Source organism: Patiria miniata, unplaced genomic scaffold, assembly GCF_015706575.1.
Source record: "Patiria miniata isolate m_02_andy unplaced genomic scaffold, ASM1570657v1 HiC_scaffold_6, whole genome shotgun sequence".
NCBI lineage: Eukaryota > Metazoa > Echinodermata > Asteroidea > Valvatida > Asterinidae > Patiria > Patiria miniata.
In genome coordinates this window covers 5,533,772-5,560,610 of record NW_024037073.1, presented here as the reverse complement: position 1 = coordinate 5,560,610, position 26,839 = coordinate 5,533,772, and the positions used below count along the sequence as shown (strand labels likewise).

Below are 26,839 nucleotides of genomic sequence, written 5' to 3'. Positions count from 1 at the left end.
GAGTTATGTTTTTGATATTTTTTTGCCATCATTTTGAAAAGTTTGCAAAGACTGTGGCTTTGTACTTAATAAGGATCCAAACACTGCCTTGCCATGCATTCTTGAAAATGGAACTTATGGGCAATTCCACGGTTACACACATGTACTTTTGAGTTACCTTGGGCTGTAATTACCTTACTGAAAAGGTTTAAAAATTGTTATCCCCATGGTAGATAGAGTCGACCTAGACCTACCTAAGCACCAAAGATGACATGCAGAAAAATGTGTTATGTTTGATAAAATCGGTTACTCACATTACAAAGATGCAACGTGAGTAACCGATTTGGTGCGTCTTGTTTATCATACATAACACATTTTTCTGGATGTCATCTTTGGTGCTTAGGTAGGTCTAGGTCTGCTCTATCTACCATGGGGATAACAGTTATTAAACCTTGTGAGTAAGGTCATTACAGCCCAAGGAAACTCAAAAGTACATCAAACATGTAACGTGAGTAACCGTGGAATTGCCCTTATGCGTTAGACGGAGTTAGTGGGCAGTGGTTTTGTTTCGCTTGGATTGGCATGAGTAAAATTTTCTGTGTTTATTGTTGCTGAATTAAAATAACAAAGTAAACTCTCCATTAAAGATACTGCAATACCTAAGGCCTATTCATAAAAGTTTAATTCACTATTATCTGAATCTCATTTTCAACTCAAGACATGCTATATTTGTTACCTCCAGTTCATGATTTCACCAAGTACAATATGTATTTTTCTATTTTTATGTGCATTGAGTACAGGTTTTGTCATTTATAAGATTTTTTGTTCAGGTTAGAAGTACAATGTACTAGAACATTCAAAATAATCCTGGTGTCAACAACATGGTATGTTAGACATGGAACATTGGCACATTAGGCGAGTCTGGGGGGAATATTGTTACAAACACAAGAGTTGTAATCAAGTCATCACAAGTCAATCACAAGTCAACACAAGTCAATCACAAGGCATCACAAGTCAATCACAAGGCATCACAAGTCAATCACAAGTCACTCTCAAGTCAGTCTGAAGCATAGAGCTATATTAAATTACTAGAGCACTGACTCGATGTACATAGTGATGCCTGCTGGGGCGCATCCATGTTTGTGCACAAACATATGGAAAACTGGAATTTTGTACGGCTTTTGTACGGCTGTTGTACCGCTATTTGCATATCTGCGTTTGTATTCTACACTGGTATGTTATCGAAGCCGATACACCCAAAACCGAAAAGAAAAATGAGTAAAATGAACCTTTCATTTTGCACGGGGCAAACAACTCAAACGCGTGCGCATATCCGCTGCCGTGACACATGAATTCAAAATGTCTGCGCCCAGGATGGCTTCAAAATATCTCTGTGCACAAGAATGAGGAGTGTTAGCGGTCTAATAATTTAATACAGCTCTATGGTCTCAGGTCATGGGTATTCCTTTGTCGTTGTGCATTTGCCTGTTACTACTGACCTCGATTGTGATTTGACTTGCAATTTTTTACTTGACTGCCAGCAACTGTGACAAACATTCCTGCCTTTTTTCCATCGTTTAAAATTTTAAATGCAGTTAGTATACCCATATTACTCCTATAGACCATTCCGAGCAAGCCATCAACGTACACTCAACGAGGCCCCCTTCAATGGTGACAACATTGCGCTAGCTATTGTTCAGATAATCTGTCACGTGGCAGTTGCCTTGTAGAATAGCAGGCGCAATGTTTTTGCCATTGTAGGTCACTGTGAATGAACAGTGATAGCGTGCTCTGAATGATCTATTAAGTACAGAAGTCTGATGTCAGCTGTCATTGTTCTGGTTCATGCGCTGGTGTCTTCACACACTGAAGCTATGTGCGTGAACCAGTATATCTGGCACACTTCGGTACTCTTTAGTATAGTGGAATCTGGCGACCAGAATTAGAAGCTTTTACTGCGGAGGTGTCATGCTCATGCGCATGATTCACGCTCATTTTGGTATTCCTATTGGTGGTCGGAGCCCGGGGTGTGTATGTACTACCTGAGTGCGACTGGCGCGAGCCTTGCGCCACTGCAGAAAATGGCTGCCGCTGGATTTGTCTCTAGAGTGATGTAAGCCGATATTGATCATGTGACACTTGGGGCTTACATCATTGATCTATTTATCTAGGCGGAGTTGATTGACTTTTCTTTTGTATATTTTTGAATATACTTGTGCTACTCTTCCCACATTTGTGTTTAGTGCAATTTTTTATTTCTGAAAAGCGAAGGTATATAAATAAACTGATAATGGAATGGATTGAATGAAAGAGGATATAACTACAATTGTATTTTTTGTTAAACTCTGGAAAAGAATTCTAGATGTAAAAAATGTAAAGTGAAAGAGTATATTTGATTTTTAAATGCTCGCATCTTAAGACTTATGTGAGGCATTGTGTGAAGAATATGCCATGTCCAAAGTACTTGACTATAGCTAGCAATAACGCACATGTCTATGGGAACAGGCTTCAGCTGGTTCCATCGATGCATGTGTAATTACTAGCCATGCATAGCCACGTGATTTGGACACATGACCAATATTCATCAGAATGCACAGAAACCAATATTAGAAAAATACATCCGAGTATGGGCACACAGTGTCCAATCACTTTCTCTGTTTCATTCTTGTGCGGTATAATGCACAGAGCCGACATGGATCGTTGACATTTAAAAGTACTTATTCTTACAACTGAGTTCTAATTTTTTTTACGTTATCGGGTAGAAACTGAACTGAGAAACACACAGTTTGTGTTGTCACTTTTGCCAATACTATGCACAGTTTCACTTTATATGCACCAAAATAATCTTTCATCCAAGGTTTTTATGCCCCGCGGCGAAGCCGAAGGGGCATACTGTTTCCGCCTTGTCCTTCCGTGGGTGGGTGTGTGGGTGGGTGAGCTTGTCTTACATACGCAGTGTGGACTTCCGAACAAAAGACGTCCACATAATGTAGGTAGCACCGACGTTGTGTGGACTTGCCCACGTCCACACAGTGTTTCCCCATTTCTGGAAAACAGGTTTAGAGGCATTTTTGGGTTAGGTTTATCTGTAGCAGAATGAAGAGAAACACTAAAGGGAATCATAGAAAAAAAATTGGGTTGAAAGAGTTTTCACAGTTTGAGAAAAATTAGTTTTTTCACTGGTTTTTCTTAACTACACGAAAGCAATGGAAAGTCCACACTAGTCATGTGAAACAAGTGTGGGTGTGTGGGTGGGTGTGTGGGTGGGTGGGTGTGTGTGTGTGTCCGGACAAATCTTGTCAGCGCGATAACTTGAGAAATACTTAACATATGAACTTCAAATTTGGTTTGTGGATTGTTCTTGGTAATCCTAAGAAGCCTTTTGCATTTGGGGCCAAAAGGCCAAAGGTCAAGTTCACAGTGGCTAAAACAATAGAAATCTTGTCAGCGCGATAACTTGAGAAATACTTTACATGTGAACTTCAAATTTGGTTTGTGGATTGTTCTTGGCAATCCTAAGAAGCCTATTGCATTTGGGGCCAAAAGGTCAAGGGTCAAGTTCACAGTGGCTAAAACAATAGAAATCTTGTCAGCGCGATAACTTGAGAAATACTTAACATATGAACTTCAAATTTGGTTTGTGGACTGTTCTTGGTAATCCTAAGAAGCCTATTGAATTTGGGGAAAAAAAGTAAAGGGTCAAGTTCACAGTGGCTAAAACAATAGAAATCATGTATTTATTCTGAGATTATAGGGATTAGGGACTAATTCATATAAAACCTACAGAAGACACTAATGCTGTCAATGAATGTTCCATGTGACCAAGGTACATGTAAGTTGATGTTAAAAGAGTGGTGTTATGTCATGGGAACTGTCACCGTTGCGGGGCATTTGTGTTTGTAAACACACCTGACTTGTTTTTTTAATTATTCATTTTAGAAAAAAGTTTTCTTTTGTAGCAAGCAAAAGACTGAATATTAAAGTCTCTTTGTGTGAAGACGATTTGTTCAATGACCCAAACATTTTCAGTTTAAGCAAAAAAATCTGGCTATAAATAGAAATTCCATCTCCTCATTGCATGTACCTGTACTACATAGTAGCATGCAGTGTTTTCCCGAAGAAGCGGGCCCAGACAAATCAGCGGCCATATTTAAACAAATATTCATGCGAGACGAAAATTTTGTTTTGTGTTTTATCATGCTGTTGATGTTTATTGCCTGTGGAAAAATAAACTGAATTGATTGAAAACTGTTCAAGCCATGACTAGAAACGTAAGAGCTCCATAATATTTAAATGTACACTTTTTGCGGCATTAGCTTGTGTTGGTAAATTAGTGGCGAGAGGGAGACCACGAACTTGTATCACAAATGTCACATGCAAACAAGAAGTAAATGTGTTATGAAATAAAGACATAGTCTCTTCTTGATTGCCTGTGAAATGTGTTTGTGTCTCTCTCCACTAATTTACCAGAATAATGCCGCAAAAAGTGTAAATTTCGATTTTATGGAGATCTTAAATTTCTATTCATGGCTTTAAAAGTTTTCAATCAATTCAGTTTTTATTTTTCCACAGACAAAAACAACATCAACAGCATGAAAAAAAAAAAAGTCTCACATGAATATTTGTTTAGAGGTGGCCACTGATTTGTCCAGGCCCGCTTTTTCTGGGACAGACTGTGCAGTGCTGGGGCGGAACATGGAGCAACACACAGGGGCAGTTTGGGTTGGTTCAGGGACTAATGGGTTAACATCAGCCTCAATTTGATAGATGTGGCCAGTTTTGCAGCACAAATGTCAGCTGGAACACGATACCTTGCACACATCAGTGAATGCATATGTAAGGGGACATCAGTAAAGATGTCTATTGGCCTATAATTTATCTCAGTTATTGAATATCTTTTGAAAACTGTTTGTTTAATTATGGACAAGAGGGCAGGCAGATATTATGATCAATGTCTTTATTTCAAATACTCAATGAATATTCTGCATTAATTCTGTGGTACATTAATTACATTTATTTACAGGTAAACAATAAAATATTTATCAAACGATGTGAACATTTTGTACAGATTTATAAAATTTGATATTGTTTTCGAAGTATTTTTTCTGTTTATACCGGTGGGACTTTAAAAAACAAAAATCCAAATCAAAACTCATATTATTGGTCTGAAGTACATGTACATCATTTGTTACAGCTCAGTCCATCATTTGCAGCTATCCAAAAAGTAACTGACGTAATTATTGTTGAAAAACATACTTTGTTTAAAGATAGTAAGGGGTCTAAACTCCCTGTGAAATTATTCTTTCTGGCATGCTGTCATTTTGAAAAAAATCAATGAAAGAAGGCCTTTCCAAAGATGCATCTAAAGACACATCTAAGAAAATTTCCGTCAGTAGTTCGTTTCTTTATTCGGCGAAGCACGCGCAAGTGTTGACACGACGCACACGCGCGCGCAGTTGCTATAATTCGTCGGAACAGTGCGTGACATCGCGTAGCTGCAATCGGCTCAGTGAGAACGCATCTCGGATGCTGAATTCAGGCCCAATTCAAATCGTGACTCGGCAACTTTTTGTTTGAAATCGAGATCCTAGAATGTTGTTTTTCTAAGAATACACAGCATTCGCTGAGCTGAGCTAAAACTTCATCAGGTTAGTTGTTCAGCACCCTTCTTTAGATTTTGAGCACGTTTGCTGCTTCTAACGAACAAAATGCACAAATTACAAAAGATGGACTGTACCTTTAAGATTTTGTCAGCAGCTTTAGTCCGCCAAGCTGAAAATACAGATTTGGAATAATACAGGCAACGATGTCTGATCCACTGTTTCTTATTTTATTAATTAGTACCGAGTATCAAAGCAACTCAAAGTGAAAGTTTGTCATTTATCAACATCAAGCATTTTTGTCCACACTATCGTAATAAGGCACTGGTTACTTCAGTGGAACATCAACATAAACATTTAAAATCATTTTTAAAAAAAATTATATAAAATATACAGTATGTACAAAGACGGACGGATTAGTGGTACTTGGTGGCATATGTTAACAGCAGCAAAACAGGCACACTTGGAACACTTGGAACTCAAAGCTGACAATTAGATTTCTCTCATAGGACGCCATCTTTTAGGAAAATTACAACTGCGTATCCAACGACATCAGGTGCTTGTGAGTGCAGAGAGCAAAATGTTCTAAACACGAGCGCATGTTGCTGGAAATTTCTTTGAAATACGGTGCCCAAAATGCCGATGCACGTGGCAATCTGTAGGAAGTGACATCATTTGAGAGAGACCTATTCACTTTGCAGTTTTGTAAATTGGCATTTTGGGCAAGCCTGTACGTCACCTTTAAAAACTAATCTTTACTTCTTGTGTACTGAGCTACAAACTCAAAACACTGGTACTGATTTTTTACTGCACGATGTATAGAATTCAGCAGCAAACATATTTGGGGTCCAATTTGCTGAGAAGCACTTTAGACAGGCCTCATGTCCAATGCATTTTTACAAATTTATTTTAAAAAAGCTCGATTTTGGCGTTCTCCCAAAATTCTGAAGTTGGGGGGGGGGGGGGAGACACATGGGACGGATTAGTGGGAGCACAGGCCTTCTCTTCAAATTCTGAGGGGGAAGGGAAGGGGAGGGGGTGGTGGGGTGGCACTAGGGGGGCACAGGCCTTGAGCTGGGGGGGGGGGGGGGCTATGCCACCATGCCATAACCCCCCCCCCCCCTCCCCTTAATAAACCCATAATAGAATGTGTTTTATGACTATTTCCATCGTGGTTTACGTGAGCGTTTTTAGGAAGCCCCAGCAGCAGTGGACTCCTGTCTGGTGTCGATGGCCGCTCCCGTCAGTGACAGCTGGGCTAGGTCTGGCAGCAAGGGGGTGCTACTACCCTGCTTGCCACGGGCTTCGTGGGGCCTGGTCCCTACGTCGTCATCTTGCTGGGTTAGGAAGGTACCGGGTTCTGATGGGGCAGCAGCTTCAATGGCAAGGCTGGCAAGAAAAAAACAATTATTTTATAGTTTTACTTTCCAATTTGTTTTCTCAACCTATGATAATAAGGGAATAAATGTGTGCTTGGGAAGTGTTCAACACTTTGCAGGTTGGAGTCTGGAATGCTGATAATTACCCGAGGCGAAGCAAAACTGTTCGGTCCAAAAGTCAAAACAAGTCAAAAATTGAAATTTTCCAAAGATTTTGTTCAACAATTTAACTTTCTGTTTTTCGAAACACCCCTCTAGCTTATATAATGGAGTGTCCAGCTCGCGAGTTAGACGTAAACAACTCCTTTTATGGAGATTAACGCGCGTCAGACGTACTGTGCGATGATACGCAGATGCAGCTGTGGTGAGTGCACTGTGAATTTAGGACTATGAAAAACTGACTCACTGTAGTATTGAGTATTGCGCATTCCTACGTGAGAAATGTGAACGTTCAACCAATGAAACGTTAAAAGGCACCAGATGTCATAGGAGTCCAAATTTCATGTGACACCAGAAAAGTGTTTAAGACCAGCCAGCCATGTCTTTGTCATCCGTTTAAGACCGGTCACGTGACGGGCTCTTGACCAATGGGAATGGGTAAACTGTCTAAGGTAGGATTTATGAATACGACATAAAGACACAACATGTTGAAGTCTCCTTAAAAATATATCACTGCAAAAAAATATCACAAGTTTCCGTATCAATTATTTTCTTATCTCTTTCATTCGTTGTCATAATGTGTTTTCATTTTAGAATATGACCTCCATACTAAGCACATGTTGATTTTGTACGCTCCAATCCACAATATGTTAAAAACATTCTTTTATTTGTTTGAAGCACAATTCAAAATTTGTGAAGTAATTATTCCGTTACTAAATATGGGCAGATTATTTTGTTTGCCATCTTATTGAAAAATGAATGACTTTTTTTTATATGGCTAGTAAAATAGCAGTTGAAAAAGGAAATATCTTGCAATTTTAAGCTCATACCTGACTGCGTCTTTGCTACTGATGCTGACTGGGGGGCGATGGAAAGCCGACGGGCCTAGGTCAGCCGGGGGCTTGGCGCGCACTCTGGAACCATTCATCTTGGCAAATAGTAACCTCAAGATACGCTCTCGCTGCTCCCACGTCAACTCACTCACATCCACCTTGCCAGCCAGACCGGACCTGCCAAGAAAGACACGAGTGGAAATAACAACAATGAAGAATTATAAAACTGTGCACCGTCTAGAGGTTAACAAGGAGGCACAATTCACATTGCATCTCAGAAAAAAGTAAACTGTGTTTTGTAGATGTATTACTCAACTTGTTTTGCACTAAACAACACTGGGGTTTGACCTTTTTTAATCAATTTTTTTTTCTCTTTATTTTGAACAGTATTTTTATTCTTACAAAAAACTACATTTTTCTATTTTAGGTGTTTACAACCCTGTATAAAGGCTTTTATTTTCAGTTAGTTTGGCACATAAACAGAACAAGGTGAGTTGACTGGTACCCAATCACAACATTCTCAATACTGATTGGGGGACCAGTCTACCATTTGAGAACTGAATAATTTTCGGAACCTAAACATGATAAATAGTATGAAATTTATGAAGAAATCATTCTTTTAAGTACTAACATTTTTTTTGTATTGCTAGAAAAAGAGCAAATTAAAAAGACATAAATTTTCTCAGGTTGGACCTCAAAAATAGCAAAGGCAGTGCATTGTTATCGGTAACAAGGCCCTTAACCATTTTAAACCAGGACCACATTTCGAAGCAAAACGCATGCTTAGCTCTGAGGAAAAATTTGCTAAAATAGGTGACAAGAAATCTCCATGCATACGCAACTGTTATCACATCCTCACCAGAAGGTTGAAAAAAATCACTCGGATGGGACTCGAACCCACGACCTCCTGCTTTCTAGTGCAGATGTCTTACCACTCGACCACCGAGCTAACGGGATCGGATGGCTGGTTCGAATCTGATGTACATAGCAGCGGGAACCGCATAAACTATTCACCTCCCTTCTCTAAACTATAAACCTCCCTTCACTCGGGAGGTAACACACTGAGTATACAGTGTTTAAACGTCGGTGAAGGACAAAACCTATAATTTGATTTATATCACCCCGACGCTAAATTCCATCTTATAATAGACAAAGTATTTATCGGCCCGATGAGCAGGAGTAGTAATGCAACCGCTCAGGTAGTACACACGCACTCCGGGCTCCTTCGACCAATAGAAATACCAAAAATGCGCATGCACCTCGTCTTCAAGAACGCGTGCAGCAACGCGTGAGGTGACACCACCGCAGTAAAAGCTTCTAATTCTGGTTGCCGGATTCCACTATACTCACCAAGCCTCGGCAGCCTTGAGGTCCGAATACACACTGTTGGTGCTCCCATCAGACGCCTTGAAGGTTCGGACTTTCGGATACTCTCCCTTACTTGCGTGTGCATCCAGCATCTTCTTGTGATACATGGCGGCCGCATCCTGCAGGTACTTGGCCCGGTTGGCCACAATTTCATTCTTAACAATCTCCAGAGAGTCCAGGAAGAACTGCTCCATCTCGGTTCGCTGCATTGGGAAAATGTCAGTTGTTGAGTCTCAAATTTGTGACCTGTTCTGTCAAAAGCAGACGCTTTTGGGCAGAGGTTGAACTTGAGATAGGGCCAAAAAACGCTGTGGGGGTGATTTTTTTTCGATTTTCAAATTTTTACATCTTTGTAATCCTGAACATGTCTAAAATATGCTATAAAAGTTTGACACCCTAATTTGAACTCTTAATATAGTATTTTTGATGATTTGTAAAGGTATTTCAGTTAAAGAAATGTCTGTTTTGTGACGTTCGTGGCCATTTTCTCCGTTTTCTACTTTTCGACTCAATGAACTTCAAAATAGCATAACTCTGCCCAGAAATCCCCCCCCCCACAGAAGTGTGGTTGGGGTCTACGAACGAATACTTACCTGTAGAGCAACACTACTTATGCATATTCCCCCTACCGGCAGGTATTTTCGCTAAGAGTTATATACAATAGCGCCCTCTGGCGCCCTACCCATAACACCCCGCGGCATGCGTGCCTCGTGAGCGTCCTCTTTTCTCGAGCGCTAAGTCGGAATACAACAAAGTACCCAAGGCATCGAGAAGAGTGGGGTAGGGGGGAGGGATGCTCTACAGGTAAGTATTCGTTCGTAGACCCCAACCACACTTCTGTGGGGGGGGAGTCTACTTCACTCTACTTACCTGTAGAGCAACACTACTTATGCATAGACTAGCACCGTCAAGGAGGTGGGCCATGCGAGATGCTATTGTGCTTTCACAGGGGCACGTAACAATACACGTAAACCCTGGATGGGCCCGTCGTTCCACATGTGGGTGGACAAGGCAGCCCAAAAAGGTTGGCATGATAAAGACATTAGTCATAATGGTAGCCTCAACATGCCAACAGAGATGTGATCCCCGATTTTGGGAATCACACGTAATGAATTACAGCCCACTGATACCTACACATAAGAGTTCGGTGGGGCACACAAAATAAAAATTATCATGAAAGGCAAAACATCATGACATGGTACATATAGACACTATAATATGCACATGTACATGTACAGAGCTCAATAAAGAATCAGAGTTAGGAGACACCAATGCTGGGGAGGTCCCCAGTCTGAAAATGTCTTGAGAACATGGTGGGGCTCAGTCAGTCGCCCTCAACACTGTTCTCCCATGCTCTGCCTTTTATTTTGTGCATGCGGACCAATCACACGGATTCTGCCGTTGATACGTCCGTGGTTTTATGGATGACCGTAGCCAACCTTCAGTCAATCTTGTCATGAAAGCCTGCAGGTATGGTGGGGTCACCATGATAAATACATGTCATGAAAGGCCTGCCTGTATGGCAGGGTCGTCATGACAAAAAACATGTCACGAGAAGCCTGCTTGTATGGCAGGGTTGTCATGACAAATACGTGTCGCGAGAAGCCTGTTGGTATGGCAGGGTTGTCGTGACAAATACATTTGTAACTGCAAGTGACCGATTCAAAGCGTCCCAGTGCAGCTAATGTACGACGTTAAAGTCATGATTGGCACCAAAAATTCTGCGTCTGGACAAGAATGATTTGATGCCCGAAAACAAAGACGTCCGGAGGCCCAGAGGGCTCTGACAGTCCTTAGTATAAATCCCTCCTTAGGGAGCAGACATCAAGTCATGATCAGCACAAAAAGTCGCTGTCTGAAACGGACAAGAATCATTTGATGCCCAGAACAAAGACATCCTGAGGCAAAGAGGACTCCGACCATCTTAGCTCAAAAAACCTTCCTTAGGGATCAGACGCCAAAGTCATGAGTGGCACCAACATTTTCCATCTGGAGTGGACAATGATTTGATGCCTAGAACAAAGATGTCCGGAGGTAAAGAGGACTCCGACATTCTTAGTTAAAAAACAAAAATCCTCCCGTAGGAATCGGATGGGCACACTCGGTTCCCATCAGATGTGGTCCGTCTCAATTATACAGAAAACAGTTCTTTACTACATGTATACCAAGAAGTAACAACTGCTTACAAAAAAAGAAGAAGAAAAAAGGCAACCGTAGAAAACCAATGAAACAGATGTGAAATTGTTCACTGGTTCACAGAACTCTAAAGATCTCTATAACACCTTTGGATAAGAAGGTGTTGAAGAGGTCCTGCAATTCAGGGGTGTTAAAACATCCCCTTAAGTTAACTGACACGGACGTTCAACTGACTAACATTAAGTAATCTACTGTCATGTTAGATGTCCCTCAAGTGCAGGCTGTAAAAGCCATAGCTTGTTTGAGAAAGGTCTGATGTGAACAGGAGAGCATTACAGCATCCAGTACATCAGGAGAAATTCCTGCGGAGCTGGGTGAAGGAAACCCAAGCTGTGCTGGAACCGAATATTGTTCTGCTCGGAAGAACATTTGTACCTCCAACTGGTGCACCAAGGGAATGGTTATAACCCTGGAAAACCAATCAATGGGGTCAACATGGAGTTAAGAAGAGGACCTTGTCATCCTTCTGCTCCATTTGATTAAGTACCCGAGGGATAAAAGAAAGACGACAGGAAGGTGTATATAAGTAGCCTGTCCGTCTTCATCACCATCGTATTCGTGTGCCATGTATAAGGGTCAGGAACCCTCAGGCATTAGCCTGGCAATCTGTAACTAGTTCATGAAACAAGTCAGATTGACATGTGGTTAGTTGTCCTTGCTTGGGAGGAGGACCGTCGAAAGCAAGAAGCTAGGAGGAAAAAACCCCAATGGGGTATTTCTCAAGTGAGTGTACACAGGTGTGCAGGCTACAACTGTAAACTACAACATCGAATATAGAAGTTACATCGCAGTTTCTCCGAGACTGCCAGCATCTCAAGTATGTTAATGGAACTTGAATGATGCTCACACAGGGCCTCACCAATCCGCCACTAGATGCGTGTGGTGGGCAGTTAACTGGCAGGGTAACATGTTCGCCATGACAGTTAATGAGTTAGGCTGCAATCTGTTAGAGGCCCACCCTTGTGAGGTTGGCAACGCCGAACCACAGGAGGTACTGCACAAGTCAGGTCATGGCCTGCACTGAATGCAGTGAGGACTGGGCCGATACAAGCAAATAGGTGAATGCCACCAATTTTTGTTTCCACGGCGCAGTCATATCGCCTTTACTATCTGAGCAGAGGCCAGGAGTGAAGCGGAAAAAAGGCTGGATGGAGCCACCATGAAGTTGCAGCGAGAATCTTGGTTTGAAAACCGTGAAATTCTCAGTGCTCTGGCCTGAAAATGAGTTGCAGTTGTGTACCCTTCAGGCCAGGGCTCATTCCCCATGCTGATGTGTTAGACAGTCGACTAAATCTCATCAACATCTTTCCAAGGGAAATACAAGACGGGCCCAACACTGTGCTGGCCCGATGGTATTGATGTCAGCCTCAAAGTCTCTCTGACGAGCTCCTACGAGACAGATGGGTAGAGGTCGTCATGAGTCAGGTAGGCCACTTATGGAAATCATCAAAACAACTGAAGCCGAACCGAAATCGTTGTTACATTATCCTATGTGGCATGGCGTACAGAAAATGTTGCTAGCACGGCCCACACAAAATCATCTGGGCAAACTTCAAGAGGTATGCAGTTGAGAAAACAAACAACTGTTTGTTCTTCACCTGCGCTGGCCCACATGTAATCGACATCGACCAATATGGATGTAGACATCGATATCCACCGCAAAAGAAAAGATCTTTGTCCGTTAAAAACTTAAAAAGTGGGACTCGAATCTTTGGCGGGCGCCCTTTGACGGGAGAAACAGTTCATCAATCATGTTACCCCGGCGGGCCAAGATTGCTAGGGTCTGCACTCGTGTAAAATTATAGAGTACTGAGTGCAGACTGTGAAATTGATAAAGAAAATAGCAGTCAACACGTCCGCTAAGACTGTCGAGTCAAGATAAAAACATTAAACCTACGGTACTTCATGAGGGTAAAGAGGGAGGCTGAACGCGTATCGCCGAGCCCACTTGATTATTCTACATGTACTGCAAAGTGTATTCAAGCTTCTGCGAGTATTATTTACGAAGAGCCGCTTGAATAATGGGGTCCCTCTACTGCTGGCAGCTTGTGCTTAGCTGCTTTGAAGAGGGAAGATGTGACAAAAAAATACCGAATTTCGCTAACGGAAAACGGTAATGATCACATTATTGCTTGAAGAGCAGCAGGCAGTTTGAACACAGGCACAATCTATCGAATGTGGTCCACAACATGCCTGCAAGAGTCGAATAGACCCCGTAAACGAGAACCGTAAATATATCTGGAGGGATGCGTTGCCCACGGCCACAGTCAGTTGTTGAACAACTCCCTCGGAGACAATGGACAGTGTACAATGTACATACACAAGTAATGCACACATGTACAATGTGCATGAAAAATGTAACGATCTCAGTACAGCAAGAAACACCGCCGCACGGGTAAGCACTGCGCGGCGTGTCCCATTGTCCTTGAGTCACCCAACCGTGATTAATGTAGAGTGCTACAGAGTTCACGACTCGCAACTGAACTAAGACGGACGTTTCATTAACGTGCCCGCCTGACAATACATGTACGTGTATAAAACGTATATGACCGATAATAAAGCCGAGAACATAGTAAGGCTTGTAATGAGTGGGCCGAAAAACCGAGTCCTCATCACGGTAGCGTATGCCGCGGTGGGACCGGTGCAATAAACTCGCCCGGATTAGAAAAAATAAATAAATAAATAAATAAATAAATAAGCCGTTCCCGCCTGAGAAATGGACACCACTTTGTCCGTTGTCGATGTGTTTCACATTTGATCCAACGGAGGTGTGGGGAACACCTTGTCATTGTTAGATGTGGAGCCCGTCCTGCGCTTGATTTGAAAATTTTGTGATCGGGCGGAGGGGGCTCATCGGCGGAGGGTAATTTAAGTACCCGTGTAATTTCCTCTGCAGCAAACGGAATTTCGTTTCCGCAATTGACAGCCATTGTAACTGGTCTGATTCTTCGTCATCATCGGATGAATTAGCCGAATGCGAAGGCCAAAATGACCCCGATGACTGAGAGCCGTCTGGAGGGGCTAGTTGTACAGAACCACGCGGTGGTGGCTGGGCAACACCCTCGGAGATAATAGACATACATCGTACATAATATTATGCAGATGGTGAAGACTAAACACAAGCGGGGATCCTGGCGCACGGCTAACTGTGTGCGGTAGGTCCCGTTGTCACGGCTGGCGAATGAGAAGTCCCGTTCGCCGTAGGCCGGGCTTCCGGTATAGCGTGCAACCATGTGTGGTATACATGAACATGTACATGTACGTACATGTGTTTTTTCCATTTTTGTACATGTACATGTACCTCGTTGTGCTCACGGCCGATGCATGCGAGACACTCGCTGCAGGCCGGGCCTCCGGTGTACGGTCAACCATATGTGGTATATCCCGTACGGTTGTGCCTGGGCCACCCAACCGTGGCCAACGAACGACGACTGTGAAGCCCTCACCGCATGCGGGGACGCCGCAGCACGACTAATTGTGTGCGGTATGTCCCTCTGTTCCCGGGCCACCCAAGCGTGACCGGTGACTGAATACTGCGATGTGGGCCCAACGACCGATGGTTGTGGGCCCAACGACCGATGGTTGTGGGCCGTAGTCCACCGCTGCAGGGGGCCCCCAATAGGGCCCGCCCGGCGGCCTGCCGACATAGCCGACATAGCCGATAGCGTATCGGAAATCGACTGAAAAGCCTGCAGAAAATCTGCTCTAGAAACCGCGTCCTCCCCCCGGGAGCGTTTGCCCCGGCGGGACCGGTCAGAGGAGTCGTCACACCCCGAAGAAGAACGGCGCGATCGACGTGCAGCCTTCTTCTTCTTATCCTTCTTCTTAGAAGAACGACCCGAGGTGTGTCCGAGGAAAAATCGGAAAACACCTGGGACACCGGGACCCCCGAACAACGGAAAAAATCCGATGATGAGAGTAGTCCCTCTGAGCGAGCTAGCACGGGGGCCGTCGGCCCCGGGATCCCCCCGGGCGACCGGCTCCGTATCGCTCATAATGCACCCGGCCGACAGCGCCTCAGGCCCCGTGGGCTGAGTGAGCGCTGAACGGACCGGTAGCCCGTGCAATAGCCCCCATCCCGACAACCAGTGGTGTTCGGCACTGTGTCGGGAGGACACGGGTGACTAGCGCCCACCGAAGTGTGATGGCTAGTCCCCTCGGGCTGCCCCGTGATCGGGGGAGGGCCAGGTGCCGCAGCGGCGCTCGTTGCCGAGCCACGCTTGCCCTGACGGCCCTTCTTAGGCTTTGCTCCGGCACAGGAGATATGTTTTGGAGGAACCTTGCCGGAGTGTGCCTTTAGTTTGGGTGTTCTGCCTGAGTTGACCGGAGAAGGTGACCGAGGTCCCCTTAACTGATCGGCGGAACTGCCAACTCCCCCAGCCGACTGTGGCTGAGGGTGCCGGACGAGAGACTGCTGCCGCGGTAACGACGTAGCGTTAACGGCAGAGTCCCCCGAGAACTCGGTCCGTCCCGTGGGAAAGCTATCCCTAACGGTTAGTGACAGATCGGTCCTCCCCAAACGCTGCAAAATAATCAAATAAATACAACCAAGAAGATGATGAAAACGCTACAAACTGTTGTTTTATTAACTCTATTATTAAATACTTCTCTTAAACGCAAAAAAGGGTAGTAAATGACGAGGCAAACAGCGAGCTATTTCACGCACGTCCTACCCAACCTGCCGCTAAGAGAAAAGAGGACGCTCACGAGGCACGCATGCCGCGGGGTGTTATGGGTAGGGCGCCAGAGGGCGCTATTGTATATAACTCTTAGCGAAAATACCTGCCGGTAGGGGGAATATGCATAAGTAGTGTTGCTCTACAGGTAAGTAGAGTGAAGTAGACTGACCGGTTTCAAAAATTAAACCACCTTTTAAAAGGAAAAAGAACGTATTTTAACAATATGTACAAATCTCATTTTTGACCTTATGCCCAGAAAAGTCTGATTTTGACAGAACAGGTCACATTTTACAGAGAGTTATGGATTCGAGTTTAACCTAAGCAAGCCTGTAATATTTTGATAAGCTCTCAGACGCCACTTGTATACAGAGCTTATAAAATTCAGTAGGAGAGGGACACTAAGTATTTCAAATGTTATACCTCGGTGAGGACAATTTCATCCTAAACCCTAAATTTACAGATAAATATATAAAATTGTGTGGATTTGAGTTTATCAAGCAAGGTACTGATACATATGTTTGAAATTTTCCTTCCAAAACAATATTACAATTATTATCACCAAATATACATTTTTTTTACAACCAACAACTAAAACATATTCTGCAATGCGCAGCTGTTTGGCTAACCTGACATCCCTGACTTGCAAAAGTGAATATCTTATGAAAAGTCACTCTTTTTTTTAACCATGATAAAACAGACTTTGTTCATTATGAAGAATACCAAAACAAATTCAGTAATATTTCTTTTACGTTTCCCCAAGAATGTGATCTATGAAATTTTTTTTTACAGTTTTGGTCACATGTCTGCAAATGTGCAAATGATGTATCAAGGAAGTTATGGTATAAACTCCGGGCATAGCGCTTTTTGATCCCTTTCGAGAGCTTCGTGGGAGGGGCAAACCGCATGCTATGCACACAAGACCATTGGGTTGTGGATATAGGGCATGAAGTACACACAATTAATTCCTTAATTAAATATGTATGTTGCGTATACACACGAACGGTAGAGGTACAGCGCCAATGCATACAAGCGTCCCTCTGACCTTGATGTCATTGGTCCCCCCAAATCTCTCCTTGTAACTGTTGAAGGGGGAACCAGCGATGTACTCGAGTCTATCACAAGTCCAGTCAGTTATTGTGGATGAACAATAACAAAGGAATGCCTTTGTCAAAGCTCATTTGAATAGCTTGTGAGTTGAATGGGGACTGGAGTAATTGTGATGGACTTGTGATAGACTCGACTACATCCCTGGGGTATAGACTTTTAAATTCTGTTGTTCGGGAGGCAGGCAGGGGAAGAAAGGACTGTCGTTTAGTTACCTGATCCAGGATAGTCTTGGCCAATCTCTTGACTTTCTTCATCTCTTTGCTCTGCAGCTCAATGGTCCTCATCAGCTTGGCAATCTCTACTTTGCCGGCCTCCGTCTCGACGTGGGCCTTCCTGACCACTATCTGCCGCTCCTGTTCAAACTCTCGCACCACGTGGCTCAGGGAAACCTCCAAGCTCTGGATCTTAGCCTGAGCCTAAACAAATAATAAAATTCACAGAACAAGTAAAAATAACTAACTCATCAATATTACCCTTTATGGCCTGTTCATACTCGTTACTAATGCTAGCGAGAATTTTAATCAATTATATATACCGAGCGAAGAAATTCTATGAAATTGGTTTTCTTTTAATCTTTTTTGTCACCAAAATTATGTGTCTGTCGGCAGATATGCCGCAACGAATAGTATATACAAATATTGAGTGGCTCAGAGTGAAATGGGAGGAATATTATCGCAAGGTAAATTCTGGACTTTTCAATTTCACGAGGCGAAGCTGAGTAAACTGGAAAAGTCCAGGTTTTACAGAGCGATAATATTCCTCCCATTTCACAATTTAAAGCCACTCAATATTTGTTTTATATAACTGACATATAGATCCTTGTAATTTTATATATTTGAACTTTTATTTCACTACAAAATTGATGGGAAATGTATTCTCTCTTCCAAACCACCCCTTCACGAAAATGTTTGAACCAAACTCTGTAGCGCTGGCTCTTAGGAACATTACGCGCTACGCGCAATGCTGAACGCGCACACCAGCATGCCTTTGCACACAAATGCCGCGTCTTGGAACAAGAATGATCCTAACTGTTCAATAGTATTTCCTATTCCCCACGGGCGAATGGGACTTTTTGAGAACCAAATTGAATGGGAGTAATAACGAATGTCACGTGATGTGAGTTCCACCAATCAAATAACAAGGATCTGTATGTCGGTTATATAATGTCACCTATTGTCTGATAGTCTCCAAGGCCTTGCGCATTGAATAGTGCCCCCAGTAGTCAGATGATGTCCCGCCTCCCCCCACCTCTTTTGATTTTGCGGTGGCCAGTTTGCCCAAAAATTCCAGGCTACCTTCCAGCACAGACTGGTCTGTCGGCAAATTTGATCTAGCAACAATCACCTTCACCCGCCATTTTAAAAATAGATTCGTGGGATTTCTTCGGAATCATGCAGCACCACTTAAAATTCTGTCAGGGGTATTTAAGGAGCAATTCATTTACTTCAAACACAAAGCTGTGAGTGTCTTGTATCAGCCATGATAAGTTGAGCAATAACAGGCTCCACGACAATCACAATTTGCCAGTAAAATGCTTGAGTAAGTTACGCCATAATTTGTTGCGTAAGTCGCGGACATACGCACTACGAAACTTCCGTGAAATGTGTCATAATTGAAATGCTGCGTATCATGAAATGGTGTGCAACTTGCGCAATAAATTGTGGTGCAAGTTTAGTTACGTCATTGCATAAGGTTTTGTGATATTGTCTGCAGAAGCAATAGATACCGACCTGCTTGACTTGCTCCTTCAGCTTGGCGTTCTGCATAACCTTCTCCTGTATCATCATCTCGTTCAGCTCCTTATCTCCTTTGAGTGTCTTGTTGTCCTTGAGCAGGCTATCTCTCTCCAATTTCAGCTCGTCCGATTCCTTCATGTGGTAGTTCAGTGCTTCTGTCACGCGGACGTTCTCCTTGTATACGGATCGGGTTGTCTCGTCCAACTCACTAAAACAAAATCAGGTAAACAGCTTTGAATTATCAACGGCCAATAATGAAATATAAAACCGATCAGTGTTAAAAAGACTTGTTAGCAAATACTTAATCGTGTACTTTATCTTCTGAGATGTTTAAAGTTTCCTTACTTTATGGACCCTGTGGGTGAGAATGCTACTGTTATGTGTGCGAAGCATGTAGTAGATACGTGTACGTTGCATGTGGCCTTCATGTTATGCATGTGCATAACTTATGTATGCAGGGGGTACAATCTGAACACGAACAGAAATATTACATTTTGATGATTTTTCTCAAGAGCTCTTAATAATAATAATAATTTATACATTTATAATGCGCAAATTCCACAAGAATATGATCAAATACACATTCACAATTATTATCCCTGTTCATCAGTAATATGAGACCCTGCAGCAGCTCGAGATCCGCGCAATATGGTCTCTATACTCCAGCGTGGAGAGAGGCAATTGTAGTAAAGTGCCTTGCCCAAGCGCACAAGCACCATGTTCCCTGTCAGGGTTCGAAACCCATGTACCACGGCACACGAGCCGAACACCGTAACCATAGGCCCACAGCACCCCACATTGAAAAGCATTTAGCAAACAGTGCTTATCACATGAAATAGGCAGAAAGATAAAGCTGTGATCTTTGCTGGGGTGAGATTGGGAGAAAATGAAAATTCATGAAATAATAGGCAAAGGGTTTGTAGGTCACTGAGGGCCCCAGAGCAACGTATGGTCTGTAATACAAGTTTGTATTGGCCTTAGAGCATCCGTTATAATACCCATTTCTATTGTTATACATTAATTTTTATATTTAATGATACCTTTATGGTTTATTTTTTAGAAATTCCACATTTCAGAAGGCATTTTTAAAATCCTGAAATCCAGATACATTCTGACAAATCTCAACCAGGTCTTTTTCATCCAAGGATCTGAAAAAATATAGCATTATTCAGTTCTGCCAATTTTCATGCAACTTGATCATAATTACTGAGTGTACTGCATAGCTGCCAAAAACAAAATTGTTTTGTAAAATCAATGCAAGGCATGAGTACAGACTGTTTCATGAAATGGTCAGCAGCTTTTCTGTGCTTGGTCTATACCTGATTGCTTCTGTGTGTGCCCTCTCAGCCAGCTCAGCAATTTTCTGGCTGGCTTCTTGCTGCAATCGGATCTTCTCCTCAAAGAACTTGTGCTCCATGCGCTGCAGCTGCTCCACGTGCTCCTTGTTGGTCAGAAACATCTCCTCTTTGATCTGTATTTGAAAAAAAAAATGAAAAAAAAAATGAAAAAAAAAAATATTCATCTTTGTGACTTTGTTACCAAGTCCCAATAGGCCTTATTCAAAGGTCAGCCATATCAAATTGAAAGCGAGGTAAATCTTCATTTTTGGATTTTGTGGAACCAGCAGGCATCACTTTGTACATCGAGTCAGCCCTCTAATAATCTAATATAGCTCTATCTGTAAGACTGACTTGAGACTGATTTGTGATTGACTTGTGATGACTTGATTTCAACTCTTGTGTTTGTAACAATATTCCCTCCAGACTTCCCTAATGTGCCTATGTTCCACTGGCTTTATTCACGAGTTGGCAATATTGAAAGCCAGGTAAAATCTTCCTTATTGGAACTTGCGAAGAGAAATGAAAGCAATGAAATAAAGTTAATTACAAATTAATACTAGGTTGCTCTGATGAACAATTTAAAATTTGTGATTAATTATACGCTAATGTTTTAAGCCACATTTAAAAAAAAAATTGAAAGTGAGGCTTGGAACGCATAAATAGTCTGGCACCATCCCATTCTACGGTTTACAAGGCCTAGTTCCACATACGTGATATTGTCGCAACGACTATGTCGCGTGGTAATGTCGCACACGCGCCTGTGTGAATGAACAAATATGCGATACGTTGCCCGATTTTTGAAATAATTAGCGCAATGAGTCGCAAGACTTTGTCGCGTAAACGTAAATGCGCTCACTGATTTGTGCGTGTATATATATACATTATCGCGCGACAAAATCGCGTATGTGTAAATAAAATTCAGGGATCAAAAATGGCTTCATCGTGAATAAGTCTATAGACAGATTGTGTTTTTTTGACCGATTGCAACATGACTAATATCGTTTCCGTAGTCCGGCTGATGGAGAAATAATACATAAAGAGCTGCCTGTCTGAAACTAAAATCTATTTTAAGCAACTTGAGTTGCTCCTTGTATTGTTTGGTTTGGCACAATTCTGGAACTTCAGTCTCAAAACATGCAATAAAGTTAGAGGAAATTGAACGAGACAGTAATTGAACAGACGAGTGCAAGACAGTCTTGTACTGTCGCGCCGGCAGAAACCAATCTTACCTCGTCTAGTTCTTTCTGCATCTGTCCTCGTTTTCGTCGGAACTCCTTGACCAGTTTCAATTCGCTCTGCATCATCTTGACTTCATCTGTCTTCTCTGCTAGATTTGTCTCCAGCTGATTCAGGCGTGTAGTGAAGTCTTCGATCTACAAGTAAGATAAGTTCTTTTATGCTTTGAACAGATTGGGTTTACAGGGCGAGTCAAAAAGAATGTGATCGAATTAGAAAAAAAAACTTTTTTAAAAGTATGTGGTTAATTCCATTTCATAAAAATAACATGGGGAAAGGTACTTGTTATTGACTAGTAACTGTGAAAATGTTGACGTAATTTATATTGTCCCAAATTATGTCTTTAAAAAAAAATGATTACACAATTCAGCTGTCCACCACTGATCATTTACCGTTCTAGGAACTGATTAATACCCATTAAATGTAATGTAACACGGACTTCAGGAAAAAGAAAGAGTTGACTTATTCCTCATATTTAAAACACAAAATCTGACAGTAAACATAATGTTTTAGTCTTGACTCAAATGATTAAAATCTCATTTGTATTTGAATGCCTGTGTGTAATCTGTAATTCTCACTCAGCTCAATAGCTTCCAATGGCATTCCATGGACAGCTATAAAAATGGCTTCTTTTAGTGAAACACACATAACTTCTGATAGCATGGATCAATTTCAGTAATTATTTTTTTGAGATGAGTGGAAGAACATGCTCTTTTAAGAATAATTCATTGCTGTTTCAAATTTAGTTGCTTTTTTAAGAAAAAAAATCATTCATCCAGATCACTTTCTTTTGACTCACGCAGTAGAATGAAATAAAAATTAGAACCTACATGTTTTTCTGAAATCTTCAATTGCTAAGGTAACAAAAGAGAGTTTGGAGAAAAACACTGACCCATAGACATCTTTTGGTAAGAGGTCTTTTTCAAAGTGTGATCATTCATTAGGAATATTAGGAAAGATAAAATGTTTGCTTAGTTCAAGGTAATCAAGTTGTTTGCAAAATTTATTTACATATCCACTTTCAGTTCGTTGCACTTACAATTTGCTGCTTTTCTTTTCTTGACTCTCTTCTGGTGTCTTTCAGTTGCTTCTGCAACTTGGCAATCTGAAAATACAATATGTCAGACATTTCATCGTTTAAACAGGAGACCACTTAAGTTTGTGATGAAGATGCATCAACACTGGAAGTTGAGCAAATGAATTTCACCTTTTCAAAATTTTGTTGCCTACAAGACTTAAACTATCAGTTTTTTGACAAATAAAATAGAAAAGCCTTAACAATCATGTGCCCGTTACTCCTTGTGCCATGCTGTCATCGTGAAAAAAAGAATATGATGACACGAATAAACCTTAAAAGATTACCCTATGGGGGATATTTAGAGGTTTAAGCGCTTGTCATGTGAATAAGCTGCTAGTAACTCTTCACAAGTCGTTTGTAGTACTGCATTTCAATACACCAACGGGGTGAAGTTACAGTCAGGACAAGTTTACCTCATTTTGCCAGACAAAAAAAAAAACCCCAAAACGACTGTAATGAGACCAATTTCATACTACAGAGTGTATACAAAAGGTAACCCTAATCAATCGGCTCATACGTAAATGTTAGAAAATTGTAGAATGTCAAAGTGGTTTCATCTTTAATCATTAGCCTTCAATTGATACCATGTTATTACACCTCTTTAGTTACAGATGACCGAGTACCATTGCTTGCTAAACGGAGGCAAAAATAAGTAATAATAAACAAACAAAGGAAACATTCCCATATCTGGCCATCACTTGTCACCCTAACTGTGCACAGGTGCACAAACCGTATGAGACTGGTCTGAAAATGTCTAAGTATTTTGTCAGTAAATAATTCAATATTTTCCCGGCTAAATTTGACTTTTTAGGACATATCACTTGCTGTTGGCTGATAGGTCACTGAAGGGAAAAATTAGCGATGACCAGATATGGGAATCTTTCCCAAACAAAAATAAAAACAAACCTACCAAATCTTCCTTTGCTTGGTCTTCCTTCTTTAAGTATGTTATGACATCAATGGTGTCTTTTTCCGACTGCAGCATCTGACGCTGCAGTGTTTCATTCTCCAGTGACAAGTGCTTGGCGTTCTCACGGAACTCAAGTCGGGACTTCTCGGTGGCGTCCAGGCGCGCTTCCCAGATTCTTGTGTTGGCGACAGCCATGGCAGTATCAGAGAATTTCTTGTCCTTTTTCTTCCTACAGACGCAAATTAGTCAGAGGGGAAGAAAAAAGAGAGAATACTTAGCTATCTGGAAGTGTCTTATTCAATCTTTTAATTTCGGGTTTTGCCCTTCACCAATGTATTTTCACGTCAGTGAAAGGCTTAGCCTGATATTGAACGTACATCATCTCGACGCAAATTTAATCTTATGAAATTACAAACGATTACCACTTTTTTCTTTTGTTCACTGTTGAGTCTTTAACGAAATCCAGCTGGAGTGGTTGTTGCATGAAAAAAAATGTTAATGAAAAAAATGCAACCATTCCACCTGGATTTCGTATTTTACAATGTGACCATCTTCTTTACCGACCGCTCACACTCACAGTGCATCATCAAACAGCCGCCATGGTGCAAGTCCCGATTCCCTGAACCAACTAAGGCATGTAGCCCTGGTGGACTCCCTTTCCTCCCTACGTTACGGAGGGAGTCCTGAGTACACATGTGCTCACAACCGAACGAAAACATTTCTGACCAATAATTTCAATATTTTTACCTTGTTGGAGAAGCTAATTTTTACGTCGTAGTATTCTATGTGTCCTTATCTGTTAGTACGCTGGGTTCAGGAATTCCATATGCGATGCTGACTGACGTCAATCAGGAAAACAAACTCGAAAGCATCGTTAAACTTGTACGTGTTTAGTCTCTTTTCATCAGTTTCTCACCGCCGAGTCTATTCTAGTCGTACATCATGTACGTCTGTATGGTGCAGCGTGTAGTCTGGTTCCCTAGACCGGACAATTATTCTCGACGCTCATTATCACATCTGGTCCGGGGGGCAGACTATGCTGCATGAATATGCAGTGCGCACGCGCGATTTGCTTAGTAACCACCCTCATACGCACGCGCACTTACTTGAAGGTGCGGTCGCTAATCCAATGACCGAGCGTGTTTTCGCGCCAGTTACCAGAAACACGTTTCGGCTTTGGTCATTGGTTGAGCGTTTTCCTGACATCGGTTGGCTGGAGTGACGTCACGGTTCCAACCAAAACTAAACAAATGAGGGCGCTTAGCGTGCGTGCGCGCTTTCGGATTGTACGCACGTACATTTGTACATATCATGTACCAGGCATGCAACTGGGAAATCACAAAAAAAGAGGAAATTCAATTTTGTCCCAGATTTTGTACAGTGTTTTTTTATTTTCAATGGCACACATGGGAAGTAAAAAAAGAGGAAATCAGCTGATCCGAGGAAAAGTTGCATGCATGATGTACATTGTACATGACGTACGACTCTGGGAATAAACTGATGAAAAGCGACTACAAACACGTACAAGTTTAACGTTGCTTTGGAGTTTATTTTCCTGATTAACGTCAGTCAGCATCGCATATGGAATTCCTGAACCCAGCGTGCTAACAGATAAGGACACATAGAGTATGTAGGTGTGAAATATTAGCTTCTATAACGAGGTAAAACATAACAAAACTCTGGTAAAAATGTTGTATGGTTTCATGTAGAAAAGTCTTGTCCTGGACGTTAGTCGTATTGCAATGAAGACTTCGTCCAACCTGGGCTACTAAGGCATGCTGCAAACATACATAGTACATGATCATCTTATGAGTGATTATAGTTAAGATCTCACTCTCTCATTTACTGGGCAGTGCCAGTTTTCCTTAAGTGGTCGAATAATACCCCTTTTTACCCTAGGCCTTTTCAATAATAAGGTGACTGTACAAAGAAATAACAAAACTGTAAGGCTTTTACAAACCTTACACATTTTTGCTGTGCCAGCTAATTTTTCGACCGAGGCCCAGGGCGCTAACTTTCTTGTCCAACAACAGACTAGAGTAGCTTTCCACATGATTTTTCTTTCTCTCGTGCTGTCGAATGAAAGCCAGCCAACAATGAAAGTTTGGAGATTCCTGTGACATCTTTATGCGAAACTCTCGTAAATTTCTTTCCAAACAACATCAAACAAAACATATTAACAGAAATATAGGGCCTATACTTACCCCTTTCCTTTTCCCTTGCCTTTCCCTTTTCCCTTGCCTTTCTTTCCTTTCTTTGGCGGCATTTTTGTGGCTCCTTATTTTTGGCCTTTTTTCACCAAAACAAAAAAGGAAGCAACCAGAAGGCAAAAGTTAAAAATTGATGTTGACTCAATATGGGAATGTGGAATGGAAGTAAAACCAAACACGTTTAGGACAACGAATATCTCGCCGTCCCGAAGATGTGACACACTCGTACTCTCACAGTGAATCAAGTCATGATCTCTTTTGTATAATCGACTCTTTTGTTTGTTGCTTTATAGAGGAATTGCGAGTCATTCAATGAGCTGAGACAACAGAAATCAGCAACAAACTTTTTCAACATCGAGTAAATCTTGTCCATCCATTTGGTAGTAGTATGGTGGCCGCCTTGTTAAAGCTTATTAGACACCAGGCTGATCTTGGCACGAAAATTGGGCCGGATTTTCGGCTGGCCGGATTTTCGGGTAGGCACTATTTTTACGGCGGCGCGCCGCCGTGAAGATTACCACTACGGTGGCCCTAAACAGCCATTGCAAATAAACCTTAGGAGAAAACGAATTATAAAGGAAGTTCAACTTCTTATCAGGGTGAATTACCTTAAATAACTGAAGCTGTTGTTTATTCGACTCTAAAGTAAATCGTAATGAAAACTGTGGCAATATATTTTCAGAATTGGGAATGTTAATGTTATAAATTTTAACGTTACTGCATAAAGGTTCTGCTTATAGCCGATGAGAGGGCGCTATATCCGCCAGACTGCCACTCAAGTAGTGGTGCGTTGCGGGAAAGATCGGGTCTCAGGCATGAGAATCCTGTTTAAACAGGAATTCCTATTTGTTTTTTTGCCAAAATGTCCCGGGGATGCCTCATTTCACATTTTTCTTTCTTTTTTTCATAAAAATTAACGCTCAAACGGCCCGGCTGCAATTTTCTTTTCCCAAACTACAGGGTTGTTTAGCGCCCTCTACGATACTTTTATGACACGTACGTACGCAGGTAAAGAAAATACGGATATCC

At 41.9% G+C, this 26,839-nt stretch overlaps 1 protein-coding gene across 1 annotated transcript; it reads right to left on the bottom strand.

Annotated features, from left to right (window-relative positions):
- Window positions 1–6,678: 6,678 nt before the first annotated feature.
- On the bottom strand, window positions 6,679–26,209 carry LOC119742894 (basal body-orientation factor 1-like). Its single transcript, XM_038219144.1, has 10 exons — window positions 25,805–26,209; window positions 23,601–23,829; window positions 22,652–22,717; window positions 21,606–21,749; window positions 20,356–20,507; window positions 19,031–19,244; window positions 17,513–17,716; window positions 9,301–9,521; window positions 7,948–8,127; window positions 6,679–6,968 (listed from the first exon to the last, which is right to left on the bottom strand). The coding sequence occupies exons 1-10, from the start codon at window positions 25,864–25,866 to the stop codon at window positions 6,770–6,772; spliced, it is 1,671 nt and encodes a 556-aa protein (XP_038075072.1). The 5' UTR covers window positions 25,867–26,209; the 3' UTR covers window positions 6,679–6,769.
- Window positions 26,210–26,839: the final 630 nt, after the last annotated feature.